This window comes from Pocillopora damicornis, chromosome 8 (assembly GCF_964200805.1).
Source record: "Pocillopora damicornis chromosome 8, jaPocDami1.2, whole genome shotgun sequence".
NCBI lineage: Eukaryota > Metazoa > Cnidaria > Anthozoa > Scleractinia > Pocilloporidae > Pocillopora > Pocillopora damicornis.
In genome coordinates, this window is record NC_142677.1 from 11,502,235 (window position 1) to 11,517,784 (window position 15,550).

The 15,550-nt window shown below is 34.8% G+C and overlaps 1 protein-coding gene and 1 pseudogene across 2 annotated transcripts; both read left to right on the forward strand.

The window, feature by feature from the left end:
• Positions 1–6,609: 6,609 nt before the first annotated feature.
• On the forward strand, positions 6,610–8,241 carry LOC149041376 (uncharacterized). Its single transcript, XM_089214716.1, has one exon. The coding sequence runs from the start codon at positions 6,711–6,713 to the stop codon at positions 7,644–7,646; it is 936 nt and encodes a 311-aa protein (XP_089070842.1). The 5' UTR covers positions 6,610–6,710; the 3' UTR covers positions 7,647–8,241.
• Positions 8,242–11,301: 3,060 nt separating this feature from the next.
• LOC149041377 (melanocyte-stimulating hormone receptor-like) lies at positions 11,302–13,946 on the forward strand (annotated as a pseudogene). The gene is made up of 2 exons (XR_016179411.1): positions 11,302–11,662; positions 12,353–13,946. The product of XR_016179411.1 is annotated as a melanocyte-stimulating hormone receptor-like (transcript).
• The last annotated feature ends 1,604 nt before the right edge of the window (positions 13,947–15,550 follow it).

Consider the following 15,550-nt stretch of genomic DNA (forward strand, 5'->3'; position numbering starts at 1 on the left):
ATATATATATATATATATGGAGTGGGCAGAAATTGCAGCCTATTGGTATTGAAAACAAATGATGTATATAATTTTAATGTTTTTAGAGAGAGAAAGAGAAAGAGAAAGCCTAAAATGAGAACGGATAAATATATATATATATATATATGGAGTGGGCAGAAATTGCAGCCTATTGGTATTAAAAACAAATGATGTATATAATTTTAATGTTTTTAGAGAGAGAAAGAGAAAGAGAAAGCCTAAAATGAGAACGGATAAATATATATATATATGGAGTGGGCAGAAATTGCAGCCTATTCGTATTGAAAACAAATTATGTATATAATTTTAATGTTTTTAGAGAGAGAAAGAGAAAGAGAAAGCCTGAAATGAGAACGGATAAATATATATATATATATATATATATATATATATATATATATATATGGAGTGGGCAGAAATTGCAGCCTATTCGTATTGAAAACAAATGATGTATATAATTTTAATGTTTTTAGAGAGAGAAAGAGAAAGAGAAAGCCTAAAATGAGAACGGATAAATATATATATATATGGAGTGGGCAGAAATTGCAGCCTATTGGTATTGAAAACAAATGATGTATATAATTTTAATGTTTTTAGAGAGAGAAAGAGAAAGAGAAAGCCTAAAATGAGAACGGATAAATATATATATATATGGAGTGGGCAGAAATTGCAGCCTATTCGTATTGAAAACAAATGATGTATATAATTTTAATGTTTTTAGAGAGAGAAAGAGAAAGAGAAAGCCTAAAATGAGAACGAATATATATATATATATATATATATATATATATATATATGGAGTGGGCAGAAATTGCAGCCTATTGGTATTAAAAACAAATTATGTATATAATTTTAATGTTTTTAGAGAGAGAAAGAGAAAGAGAAAGCCTAAAATGAGAACGGATAAATATATATATATATGGAGTGGGCAGAAATTGCAGCCTATTCGTATTGAAAACAAATGATGTATATAATTTTAATGTCTTTAGAGAGAGAAAGAGAAAGAGAAAGCCTAAAATGAGAACGGATAAATATATATATATATGGAGTGGGCAGAAATTGCAGCCTATTGGTATTAAAAACAAATTATGTATATAATTTTAATGTTTTTAGAGAGAGAAAGAGAAAGAGAAAGCCTAAAATGAGAACGGATAAATATATATATATATGGAGTGGGCAGAAATTGCAGCCTATTCGTATTGAAAACAAATGATGTATATAATTTTAATGTTTTTAGAGAGAGAAAGAGAAAGAGAAAGCCTAAAATGAGAACGGATAAATATATATATATATATATATGGAGTGGGCAGAAATTGCAGCCTATTCGTATTGAAAACAAATGATGTATATAATTTTAATGTTTTTAGAGAGAGAAAGAGAAAGAGAAAGCCTAAAATGAGAAAGGATAAATATATATATATATGGAGTGGGCAGAAATTGCAGCCTATTCGTATTGAAAACAAATGATGTATATAATTTTAATGTTTTTAGAGAGAGAAAGAGAAAGAGAAAGCCTAAAATGAGAACGGATAAATATATATATATATGGAGTGGGCAGAAATTGCAGCCTATTCGTATTGAAAACAAATGATGTATATAATTTTAATGTCTTTAGAGAGAGAAAGAGAAAGAGAAAGCCTAAAATGAGAACGGATAAATATATATATATATGGAGTGGGCAGAAATTGCAGCCTATTCGTATTGAAAACAAATGATGTATATAATTTTAATGTTTTTAGAGAGAGAAAGAGAAAGAGAAAGCCTAAAATGAGAACGGATAAATATATATATATATGGAGTGGGCAGAAATTGCAGCCTATTCGTATTGAAAACAAATGATGTATATAATTTTAATGTCTTTAGAGAGAGAAAGAGAAAGAGAAAGCCTAAAATGAGAACGGATAAATATATATATATATGGAGTGGGCAGAAATTGCAGCCTATTCGTATTGAAAACAAATGATGTATATAATTTTAATGTTTTTAGAGAGAGAAAGAGAAAGAGAAAGCCTAAAATGAGAACGGATAAATATATATATATATGGAGTGGGCAGAAATTGCAGCCTATTGGTATTAAAAACAAATGATGTATATAATTTTAATGTTTTTAGAGAGAGAAAGAGAAAGAGAAAGCCTAAAATGAGAACGGATAAATATATATATATATGGAGTGGGCAGAAATTGCAGCCTATTCGTATTGAAAACAAATGATGTATATAATTTTAATGTTTTTAGAGAGAGAAAGAGAAAGAGAAAGCCTAAAATGAGAACGGATAAATATATATATATATGGAGTGGGCAGAAATTGCAGCCTATTGGTATTAAAAACAAATGATGTATATAATTTTAATGTTTTTAGAGAGAGAAAGAGAAAGAGAAAGCCTAAAATGAGAACGGATAAATATATATATATATGGAGTGGGCAGAAATTGCAGCCTATTCGTATTGAAAACAAATGATGTATATAATTTTAATGTTTTTAGAGAGAGAAAGAGAAAGAGAAAGCCTAAAATGAGAACGGATAAATATATATATATATGGAGTGGGCAGAAATTGCAGCCTATTCGTATTGAAAACAAATGATGTATATAATTTTAATGTTTTTAGAGAGAGAAAGAGAAAGAGAAAGCCTAAAATGAGAAAGGATAAATATATATATATATGGAGTGGGCAGAAATTGCAGCCTATTCGTATTGAAAACAAATGATGTATATAATTTTAATGTTTTTAGAGAGAGAAAGAGAAAGAGAAAGCCTAAAATGAGAACGGATAAATATATATATATATATATATGGAGTGGGCAGAAATTGCAGCCTATTTGTATTGAAAACAAATTATGTATATAATTTTAATGTTTTTAGAGAGAGAAAGAGAAAGAGAAAGCCTAAAATGAGAACGGATAAATATATATATATATGGAGTGGGCAGAAATTGCAGCCTATTCGTATTGAAAACAAATGATGTATATAATTTTAATGTTTTTAGAGAGAGAAAGAGAAAGAGAAAGCCTAAAATGAGAACGGATAAATATATATATATATGGAGTGGGCAGAAATTGCAGCCTATTCGTATTGAAAACAAATGATGTATATAATTTTAATGTCTTTAGAGAGAGAAAGAGAAAGAGAAAGCCTAAAATGAGAACGGATAAATATATATATATATGGAGTGGGCAGAAATTGCAGCCTATTCGTATTGAAAACAAATGATGTATATAATTTTAATGTTTTTAGAGAGAGAAAGAGAAAGAGAAAGCCTAAAATGAGAACGGATAAATATATATATATATGGAGTGGGCAGAAATTGCAGCCTATTGGTATTAAAAACAAATGATGTATATAATTTTAATGTTTTTAGAGAGAGAAAGAGAAAGAGAAAGCCTAAAATGAGAACGGATAAATATATATATATATGGAGTGGGCAGAAATTGCAGCCTATTCGTATTGAAAACAAATGATGTATATAATTTTAATGTTTTTAGAGAGAGAAAGAGAAAGAGAAAGCCTAAAATGAGAACGGATAAATATATATATATATGGAGTGGGCAGAAATTGCAGCCTATTGGTATTAAAAACAAATGATGTATATAATTTTAATGTTTTTAGAGAGAGAAAGAGAAAGAGAAAGCCTAAAATGAGAAAGGATAAATATATATATATATGGAGTGGGCAGAAATTGCAGCCTATTCGTATTGAAAACAAATGATGTATATAATTTTAATGTTTTTAGAGAGAGAAAGAGAAAGAGAAAGCCTAAAATGAGAACGGATAAATATATATATATATGGAGTGGGCAGAAATTGCAGCCTATTCGTATTGAAAACAAATGATGTATATAATTTTAATGTTTTTAGAGAGAGAAAGAGAAAGAGAAAGCCTAAAATGAGAACGGATAAATATATATATATATGGAGTGGGCAGAAATTGCAGCCTATTCGTATTGAAAACAAATGATGTATATAATTTTAATGTTTTTAGAGAGAGAAAGAGAAAGAGAAAGCCTAAAATGAGAAAGGATAAATATATATATATATGGAGTGGGCAGAAATTGCAGCCTATTCGTATTGAAAACAAATTATGTATATAATTTTAATGTTTTTAGAGAGAGAAAGAGAAAGAGAAAGCCTAAAATGAGAACGGATAAATATATATATATATATGGAGTGGGCAGAAATTGCAGCCTATTCGTATTGAAAACAAATGATGTATATAATTTTAATGTTTTTAGAGAGAGAAAGAGAAAGAGAAAGCCTAAAATGAGAACGGATAAATATATATATATATGGAGTGGGCAGAAATTGCAGCCTATTGGTATTAAAAACAAATGATGTATATAATTTTAATGTTTTTAGAGAGAGAAAGAGAAAGAGAAAGCCTAAAATGAGAAAGGATAAATATATATATATATGGAGTGGGCAGAAATTGCAGCCTATTCGTATTGAAAACAAATTATGTATATAATTTTAATGTTTTTAGAGAGAGAAAGAGAAAGAGAAAGCCTAAAATGAGAACGGATAAATATATATATATATGGAGTGGGCAGAAATTGCAGCCTATTCGTATTGAAAACAAATGATGTATATAATTTTAATGTTTTTAGAGAGAGAAAGAGAAAGAGAAAGCCTAAAATGAGAAAGGATAAATATATATATATATGGAGTGGGCAGAAATTGCAGCCTATTCGTATTGAAAACAAATGATGTATATAATTTTAATGTTTTTAGAGAGAGAAAGAGAAAGAGAAAGCCTAAAATGAGAAAGGATAAATATATATATATATGGAGTGGGCAGAAATTGCAGCCTATTCGTATTGAAAACAAATTATGTATATAATTTTAATGTTTTTAGAGAGAGAAAGAGAAAGAGAAAGCCTAAAATGAGAACGGATAAATATATATATATATATATATATGGAGTGGGCAGAAATTGCAGCCTATTTGTATTGAAAACAAATTATGTATATAATTTTAATGTTTTTAGAGAGAGAAAGAGAAAGAGAAAGCCTAAAATGAGAACGGATAAATATATATATATATGGAGTGGGCAGAAATTGCAGCCTATTCGTATTGAAAACAAATGATGTATATAATTTTAATGTTTTTAGAGAGAGAAAGAGAAAGAGAAAGCCTAAAATGAGAACGGATAAATATATATATATATATATATGGAGTGGGCAGAAATTGCAGCCTATTGGTATTAAAAACAAATGATGTATATAATTTTAATGTTTTTAGAGAGAGAAAGAGAAAGAGAAAGCCTAAAATGAGAACGGATAAATATATATATATATGGAGTGGGCAGAAATTGCAGCCTATTCGTATTAAAAAAAACATTAAAATTATGTATATAATAAACATTATGTATTTATATATTTATATACATAAATATTCGTTTTTAATACGTATAGGCTGCAGTTTCTGCCCCCCCCCTCCCTCCCATATATATATATATATATATATATATATATATATATATATATATATATATATATATATTTTTTTTTTTTTTTTCAACGCCTGAAAATGTTTTTCTTTCGATAAGGGTTTACTTCGGTGGCCCATAGAGGACAAGCTATCCACTTTTTAAAATCAATTGTATCACGCGATAAATAATGGTAATTGAACTAAGTGGAGTGCAATTTGGGCTTAAATCATATGCATGATTTCAAAATTGAACGAGCACGCAGCGCGAGTTCGATTTGAAATCACAAGTATGGTTTTAGACCAAAATTGCACGACACAAGGTTCAATTACCACTTTATTACATCCATTTTGAAATCGCTCAAATACAGGACTTGGTCAGTTCAAATATTTTATTGAAGCAGTACTGAGCTGGTTTGAAATCAAATTCAACTATTTTTTTGGGGGAAAAATAACAGTTTTGGAAACAAAAGTTGCAGAATTTGCCACATAATACTCTTTGTCTCACATTTTCCTGCACAGCCCAAATTGCATTCCACAAGGTTCAATTACCACTTCATTACAACCATTTTGAAATCGCCCAAATACAGGACTTGGTCAGTTCAAATATTTTATTGATGCAGTACTGAGCCGGTCTGAAATTAAATTCATCATTTTTTGGGGTGGAAAAAGTGAGAGTTGGCAAATTGTCAGCAAAAGTTGCAAAATTTGCCACATGATACTTCTTTGTCTTTCATTTTTCTGCAATGTGATCGGTTACTTTGAGCAAGCTTTCAAATCTGATTGGCTGTTTTGTTTTTAGTGTAGCCTCCTCATTGGCTGGGAAAAAGATGCGATTTAAAGCAGAAAACGGTGTGATTCGTGAATAAATCGCACCAGTTAGAGCTAATCATATTACAGGGACCACCAGTGATTTCAAAATGGGTGTAATAAATCTCATTTATCGCGCGATGAAATCAAAATATCGCGCGATAAATGGGAAACTTGTTAGGTCTCACGTGATCGGCTGTCACGCACGTTGTTTCCGTGGACGAGACAACAATGGCTGCAACAGTTGGAAAGTTCTTTCTTAACGGGGTTGGCAATGCCTTTCTCGCGCGATAGTAAATCTCATGTATCGCGCGATAAAATTGAATTTCAAAACATTACTTTTCAATCAATAGGGGGAATTCAAATTTGAACCAAAGAAGCGATACATCAGTTGACCTAAACCTTATGCATGTGAAGACAACGTGGATAACGAGCTTAAGCGACCCGCTTGGCTGAAATAATGGCAAGTTCAACGGAAGATGGAAACCATACAATCACAAACCAAGAATACTCCTGCGGTATAGGTCTTAGGGAGACACATAATATAATACTATCAATTTTGAGCATTCCTCTTTTCATCAGTGCAGTTTCAGGAAATGTTCTGATCATCGTTGCTCTTCAAAAGGTTTGTTCTCTTCATCCGCCATCGAAGTTTCTTCTCAGTTGCCTTGCGTGTACAGATTTGGTAATGAACCTCATCTGCCATCCTCTTTTTAGTGCATTTTCTTTCTCCCCAAAGAATTCTATTTTTTGTTACACCTTTTGGATCCTTTTTCTTATCGCGGTTTTTGCGTTTAGGGGTGTATCTTTGGCAACAACGACTGCAATTAGTGTGGACAGACTTCTTGCTTTATTGCTTGGGCTTAGATACAGGCAGGTGGTAACTGTGAGGCGAGTAAAATTCCTTACTATTTTTCTCTGGCTTTTAAGCGCTTCTGTGGCAATGGTAGCATTATATAGTCTACATCTTGCTTCACGCATGGCCTTTGCAGCATTTTTATCTTGCGCAGTAACATCTTCATTTTGCTACATCAGAATTTACTACACACTTCGTCTTTCTCAAGCACAAGTGCAAGACCAAGATCACCAAGGACAACCAAATCAAGAAGGAATTCAAGTGAACAGAGTGCGATACAAAAAGACAGTGTCTACAGCACTTTGGGTTCAATTACTATTTCTGGCTTGTCATCTCCCATTTGGTTTGTTGTTAGGTTTTATTACCATCACTGGATTGAATACACCATTCCTTTGGTTTGCTTTGGCTCTAGCAACGGATCTGATGTATACCTATTCAACTCTGAACCCATTGCTGTGTTGCTGGAGGATAAGGGAATTAAGGCAAGCAGTAAAGGACACGATTAAAAAGTTTTGTTTATCGCAGCACGAAGCAACTTAAGAGTATCGTGACTTAAAGAAGATATAATGTTTCCTCCGTTAGTTAAAACGTCAGTCGAGAGGCTTGACCCAATCGAGTCAAATACAACAGTTATCCATCACTTGTACCCATGTCACTGGAAAAAATAGGTGAGAGATATAAACTGAATCGAACACTAAACGATGCTTTTAAAATACAGACAAAATGTTCTAATTAGTTTGAGGACATGACCGGAAGAGTTCTTTTGACGAGAACAAGAAATGGAAATTCAGGCAAAGAGGTGGAAAAATGCGAGAAACAACAACAAAGATACAAATAACATCTTTCGGGATTAATTTAAATATAAGTTAAGTAACAACGTGATTTCGAGTGCAATTTGGTGTTAATAAGCACGAGTAAATTTCTCAAAGACAACCACATCGCACGAGCCCGTAAAACGCATCACAGAAAGTCAAGACCGGCGAAACTTTGGCAGCGCGCGCGCGCTATTTGTAGTATGCACTAGTGTTACAATTTTGCACTGGTATTACATGAAAAATGCACTCGTTTTCAGCCAATCAGACGCGCGTAATTTTTTCATGTACATTATTACTAATTAAAAAAAGAGATATTCAAACTGAATAAAGTGTTAACAAAGAAAAAAATTTTCGAAAAAGCCCAGCGTGAACGTATCAAAAAACCTGGATCATTTTTTCATTTTTTTATGTAATAAGTTTCCTTTCATCTGATTTACTATTACTTCCAAATGACGGTTTGTATGCGATAAACACGACTGAAATGGAACTTTTAACAATCACTCAAACAACTAATGACTGACCAGTGATGAAGCACCGGTTTCATAAGCAAAAAGCAAGCACGCTTTGGTTTAATCGACGATAAACTGTTCTTAAAGTCTTGAAATAAAGCCGAAAGAGGCAATCATTACCATAAAGTGATTGTATACACTTAGAAATATAAAAAGAATGAAAAGGCTATTCTTAACACGCAACCTTATCTGGATAACCCAGTATGTGCTTCATATCAGTCCCTGTAAAGATTTTTGTCTTTGTATTAAGATACCAAAGCATATAGAATACATACTGTTCACTTCACCCACTGGTGATGTTTCGCCGTCCCAATAAGAACCAGCTTCCTCTGATCATCTACAAAAACAAACTAAACTGCTAAGCCGCTTCAAGCTTAAGTTCAAGTTTTGAACGCCCTGTTTTTTTATTTTCACAACCGACTGAAAGCCGATTGCTCACGAAAAACACGGCAAACATAACCAACAGAGGAGAGACTTATTTGTGCAGCGAATATATTGCTTTCCGTTGCACAATGTTTTCTGATATCATTATACACTCACTGTCTGGCTTTGACGGGATCGGATACAATTTTTGCCTCTTTTTTCGTCTGAAAGTCTCGATGTTTCTTTCAACTAGCCTTGTTTCAGGAAACATTGAGACTTGAGGAAAAATAAATTGTTTTTTCATCTGATTTAGCGGGAAAATTTGCCGTGGTTAAGCATGCAATATCTCATTTGAAAAAGCACAAAATGTTATCGACTTAAGTGACGTCCCAAAAGTTTACAATTATTTTTAAAAACAAAGGCTAGGTTGGTTGAATGTTGCAAAGAAAAGTTAAAAAGAAGCCAAACATTTAGAAAGAGAAAGGGAGCGGAGATAGAGAGGCTCAAAGGAATACAGCTTCCTCGAAGCTAATATCCGACAAATACATTGTTTAACTTATCTAGATATGTAAAACTCAACACAACCGATGGTAATGGTAATGGTAATAACCCTTCAACCCTTTAGGGCATCTAGCATCTATTTCTCACTAAGGTTTCACTGCTGAATTAACCATAAGGCTCATGAGAATTTAACAAAAGATCTCAAACTTGAAAAGCTCTTGATGTTGTCCGCGACTAAGTTTCCTCGTTACTTCCGTGCATAGGAAATGTATGTAGAATATACATGATGATGTTGGGGTGTTATGGGTCAACTGGTCAAGGAAACTTCACATGCATAAGCGCGAAACCTGTATGAAGTACTGCTCTCGCCTGGAGCGGTCCTCTCCACTTCCCTTCGAAAAAAAGTTTTCTTTTATGTTTGGTTCAAATTTCCTCTCATTCACGTGCACATGTACGCACATAGTTTACAAAAGATCAAGCTGGGAATAGCCCTGAGACCTGAAATGGGTAAACGAAACATACAAGCTAAAGAGATCAATTGTTTTGGATGTGCAAGCTTTGACTTTCGTTTTTTCACTTTGGATGAGGAAAAAGTCAAGTCACTGCACTTCTTTTCAGCATTTCTGTCGCAGCGTTTTGTAGCATTTTATATCCAACGTATTGCTTTAGGCATAATCTCTGTTGCACTTTTATCGTACATAGTAACCACAACTTTCTGCCTCACCAAAATATACCTCACTCTTCGCCCTTCTCAGCAGGCACAAGAGCAAGACCAAGATCACCAAGGACAACGGAAAGACTGTCCACAGCACTGCGGGTACATATTACGTTATTGGCTTGTTATCTCCCAATCAGTTTAGTCTCAGGTCTCATAACCACAGGATTACAAACGCCAACAATTTTCTTCCTCTGGGCGCAGACAGCTTTAATTCGACTCTTAACCCATTCTGGCCTGTACACTGAGTTTGAAGATGAGAGATATAAAACAAGCAGTGAAGGGCTCTTTCAGAAAATATGCTTCCTGTCAAATTAAGCGTTTAAAATAAGATTCATAACGGGAATGATCTTTACAGTTGAAGTGCATGCATTTGACTAGATTGCAGACATAGAAGCCAAAAGAAATCGGACTTAGACAGATTTTCAACCCTTGGCACCTGATATCAGGTAGAAGTCGGACGCTATCAGCAAACGTTTGTATTACAAATGAGTAGACTGTCGATGTTCTGATCAAAACACGGTAACGCATTTTGATGGCGGCAAGCGACAGAACAGGCGGCGAAAAGTTGGTATTTTATTTGGAGACCTATTTGAAAAGAGAATATGTTTCATAAAGAACATGGTACATGTATACAGATGATGGAAAGAGGGTTGTTGATTGAAGACGGAACATAGAAAGCAAAGGAAGAGTGAGTTTTCCCTGAATGACCTATTTAATGATTATACAACAATTGCCATGTGGGAAACAGGCTCTCACGATGACCACTGACGAGCATTGCGCAGAAAAAGTTGAATCAAGCAATCACTGTATTGATGTAGACAAAATTGAACATAGAATTATGAAATTTCAGTGATATAATGAAAACAACACGTAGTTTTGTTTAAATAATACATTTCGAAACTGCTCCCTTCAGGAAAACCAGCTTTGATGGTTTGTCATTTTTCATCAAACTTGTGTTTAAAATTCACAAGAACTATTTACGACCCTTGTTATTGATATAAGTCTCTTTTACTTTGCAAGGGGTGGGGGAGGGGGAGGATGGGGCGCAGTAGTAGCACCACAGGAGTATTGTCTGTGTTCTGTTTTTTTTTTCATCTTGAGTTTCAAATGAAATGAAATTATAGCTTAACCTCGCTTGGGTTCGCCACAGAGGTCTGTATAAAATATTACAGACCGCTGAAGGAGGCCGCGAATTCGAAAAGGCCTTATATGCATCATCCTAGGACACGCGTCTTCTGGAATAAAGAAACACAGGAGAAGATATTTTTTAATTTCTTCTATCGAAGGTTAACCCGCAACGACCGAATTATGGGCTTACGCTAAGGTTATTTGTTTTTTTAGGTCTCAGCGTGCCTTAATTGCAACGCTCTCTTTGTTTAAATGAAGAATTTTCTAACAGAGGTAAGAATGCAGCTGCATGGTTGAAAAGCACTTACATTACCTTAGATAGAATTTGGAAGTTGTCTCAGCTAACAGTTTTAACTAATTCAACGTAAGTTTTTTATTTCTCTCACAACTGCACGCAAGAGTTAAAGTGCTCGCATTTATCATAGCATCTGAAGAGAGACTGACTGACTTTTTTGTGTTAAAACCAGTTCTCCCTACAGGGGCAAGATTAGGGAAGGCTGTTTTCAGCAATACATATGTAAGGTTAGTATCCGCAAGGTTTCAACACCAGTGAATTCGTTCCTTGTTAATAACTGTATTTCTCGCTGATTAATCAGTTAGACAACAATAGCTGGATGTCAAAGATCACTCATGCAAAAAATTTTAGCACCGAAAATGAGACTTTGCAAGCTTCCTGTGCGTTGGTGTTTTGATAAAACCGTTAGGAAACCGCATCGAAAATAAATCATGATAAGGTGGATTAATTCGTTCTACTATAAGTATCAAATATATTTATCGATATTCATCTATATATATATCCCTTTTCATTCACGTTATCGTCTCGTATGTGTCAGAACAGAGCAATGGCTTTTCTAGCTGCATATAATTTTCCCTTTATGAAATGCGAGAGACGAAAAGCAAAAGCTTGCAACTCTAGATCAATTGTTAGTGTGTGGCTTTTTATCACTAGTTCAACAGTAAAAAGCTTGTGTAACTTACACCTAAACTTTAAAAATCACTGATTGAGCGCCAAGCAAATGCAGGGTGATCGATTTGGACAGTTTTTCCAAAAATAAAAAAAACCCAGAATATTCGCTATAACGTTTTTTTATAAGTGACTGGCAAATACTCGGCATAGTTAAGGATGACTGACGTTATCTTTAACAGAATTGTCATTCGTTAGTCCATTTTACAACTTTTCTCTATAATGAAAAAGTACTTTTTAATCTTCAGGAGACATTCACATCTGCACTGAATGACATTTGTCTCAACTGAAGCCAAAGAAGGTGACTGCTGAGATGTAATTCTTCTTGTGTTCCGACAACTTGCGGCGTGACGAGCAAAACCGATACGCTCGACTGAAATAAAGAATGGCGAATGCAACTGAGGATGAAAACCCCACATTTACAAACCAAGAATTTTCGGGCGTTTCAGGGCTTACATTAGCTCATAAGATAATTGTGTTGATGCTTGGTATTCCTCTGTCCATCAGTGCAGTTGTAGGAAATGTTCTGATCATCGTTGCCCTTTACAAAGTGTCTTCTCTTCACCCGCCGTCAAAACTTTTGCTCGCCTGCCTTGCATTCACAGATTTGAGCGTCGGACTTATTGCGCATCCTCTTTTTTGTGGTCTCTTATTTCAGACAGAGCGCCCGAGCAGTTATTCCTGGGTTTTGATCGTTCTTAATACGAGTTTTGTGTTTAGTTTGGTATCTTTGTCAACGATGACTGCAATAAGTGTCGACAGACTTCTCGCTCTGTTGCTAGGGCTAAGATACAGGCAAGTTGTAACTGTGAGGCGAGTAAAAATTTCCATCGTTGCTATTTGGATTTTGTATTCCTCTGTCGTAATGATGGCGATTTACGGCAATCGACGCATGGCTTTTGGTATTTCCTCTGCAGGATTTATAATGTGTATAGTAATCTCCACTTCCTGTTACACCAATGATTTATCGCACACTTCGTCTTTCTCAAGTACAAGTCCAAGAGCAAAGTCACCAAGGACAACCGAATGAAGAAGGAACTCCACTGAACAAAGAGCGATACAAAAAGACAGTGTCCACAGCACTGTGGGTTCAAATAACATTACTGGCTTGTTACGTACCGTTTGGATTAATCTCACTTTTTGTAATTACCGCATCGCGCACGCCGTCGATTGTCTTCGCCTGGCTTCTCAGTATAACGCTTTTGTACTTTAACTCGACTCTAAATCCATTACTATACTGCTGGAAAATGAGAGAATTAAGACAAGAAATGAAGAACGCCATCAGAAAAATCTGGTGGATATCAAATTAAGCGTTAGAGTAGATAGTACAAATGATCCTCACACTTGAATAGCAATCGAAGAAATTGAAGAAAAAACAAGCCCTGAAGAGTAATGGCCTGGACAGAGTACCAACTCGTGCCTCCTGGATCAGATACTTGTTAAGGGTTATTACCAGAAGTCTCTATTATAGGTTAAACTGTCTATGTTCTGATTAACAAGCAGCGATGTTTACTGAAATCGAAAGCAGATTTAAGATATGATTAATATGTGGTCACTGTAATGACAGCCTAAATAAGTTGGACCGTGACCTTTCACAAAAGCAGAGTTAAGCTTGTTAAGCTAACATTTATGATGAAAAATACCGACAAATCTATTTACATAATATGTATGCAAACAGCAACCATTAGTTAAACCAACTACATGTTTTACTCGTGCAAGAACTGTTAAGGCTTCCTGTTCTTAGATACTCTGATGAAAGATGACGAGGCGAGCCGACCAAAACATACAAAAATCTCTTTTGGAGTACAAGTGCACACTTTTGGAGATTATTAAATAGTTACAGAAGAACACTATCGTATTTTTGTCTCATCTACGTCATCTTCTCCGATGGATGTGTGTTGCACACACAAAGCATTTGCATAGGAAAAAATGTTGCCCGCGCGTATCCTTTAAGCGTTTTCACTTGGCAATGGAGATAATTTTCCAAATTACCGGCGCGTCTCTTAAATGTGACCCATACCACAAGAGAGAAGTTTAAAAAAATTGCTATGCAGAGTCGTTCCCGATGGTCTCCAGAGTGCTTAGGTCGGCACGTGCGGCATGATAACACGGAGGGTGATTGGAACGAGAAAGTGTCAGTCACGCGTCAACACTTTCACCCCTCCTTACCCTCTGCGTTCCCGGCGTGCCACGCGCCACGCACCACGCGCCAGGCGCCACGCGAACTGAGGCTAACGTGCAAATGTAACGAATAGAAATTCAGTTGGAGCGACATCGTGCAACATAAGTAGCATTATTGAGCGATCGCATTACAGTTCGTTGTTGACTTTCAGGGCAGCTCTTGATCAAGAACACTTCCTCATAGCCATTCTTCTCAACTTCATAGTTGCCACAATTTAAGTTCATTATATTATATTATTTAAGTTCATTATCAGCCCTACAAAGTGTATCGTCTGTGCACCCTGGTATTGTTACGATTATATCATTATTACATCACTTTGCAAAATGTCAAGAAAGTTCCAGAGTGTTCCATAATCGAACTCGCTTTACCACTATACCAAAACAGAAAACAAAAGCGTTGTGTTGAGAAATCTTTCTCTAGCTTCAGTTTTATTTACTAACTATCAAGAGTGACAACGCGTCTTGTTGCCATTTTATGACAGCAGAACATAATTGTCAAATGCTTTTAATACAGGGCCAAGTCTTGATTTAATTTTGACTCCCTGAAATCAACTAAAAAAATTCGATTTCACCAACTTATTGGCGATATCTTATTAAAAATTCGCACGAAACACCAAGCTAGTCAAGGCGCCTTGTCGGTCTCAATTTTGCCATTCACTGATTTTGGTTAGTTGACTGAGCGGCTCTTTTGAGGAAACGGGTACTGTATTTTAGTAGCTCATTCTTATTTACTTTTGAACGCAAAAACTAGATCTCTCGCGGAATCTATACGGACTCCGCAGTCGCTGGCTAACTCGATATCAATCGAAGAGGACTGTATACTAACTTCTTTTCCAAGTTTTATTCTCGACGAACTCCGCCGACGTTAAGAAAATTCATTCTACCAATTCTCTTGTTGTAACAGTTCAAAGTTAACGTTCTCCCAAATTTAACTTAAACTATATCTGTTACGGTCTTTCATAGTTCGCCTTGCGTAACTACCAGCTAGCACTTTCCCTACAATCACGAGTGCAGTAAATTCCCAAGCCAACCTATTGTAGTGCGTCGATATTTGATTCTTATTACCCAAAAGCACGTTTCTCCTTCCCTATTAGGCGGACTAAACGCGTGCAATTACATCTCTGTTACAGTAAATCAACTGTGGACTTTGTAAATGTACCATTGTTATGAAATCTGTCACACTCTCTAATGCAATCATTTACAATTCCGTCACATAATTAATATTTACGAGGACATTTAATCAATGTCTTGATTCGAAATTAATA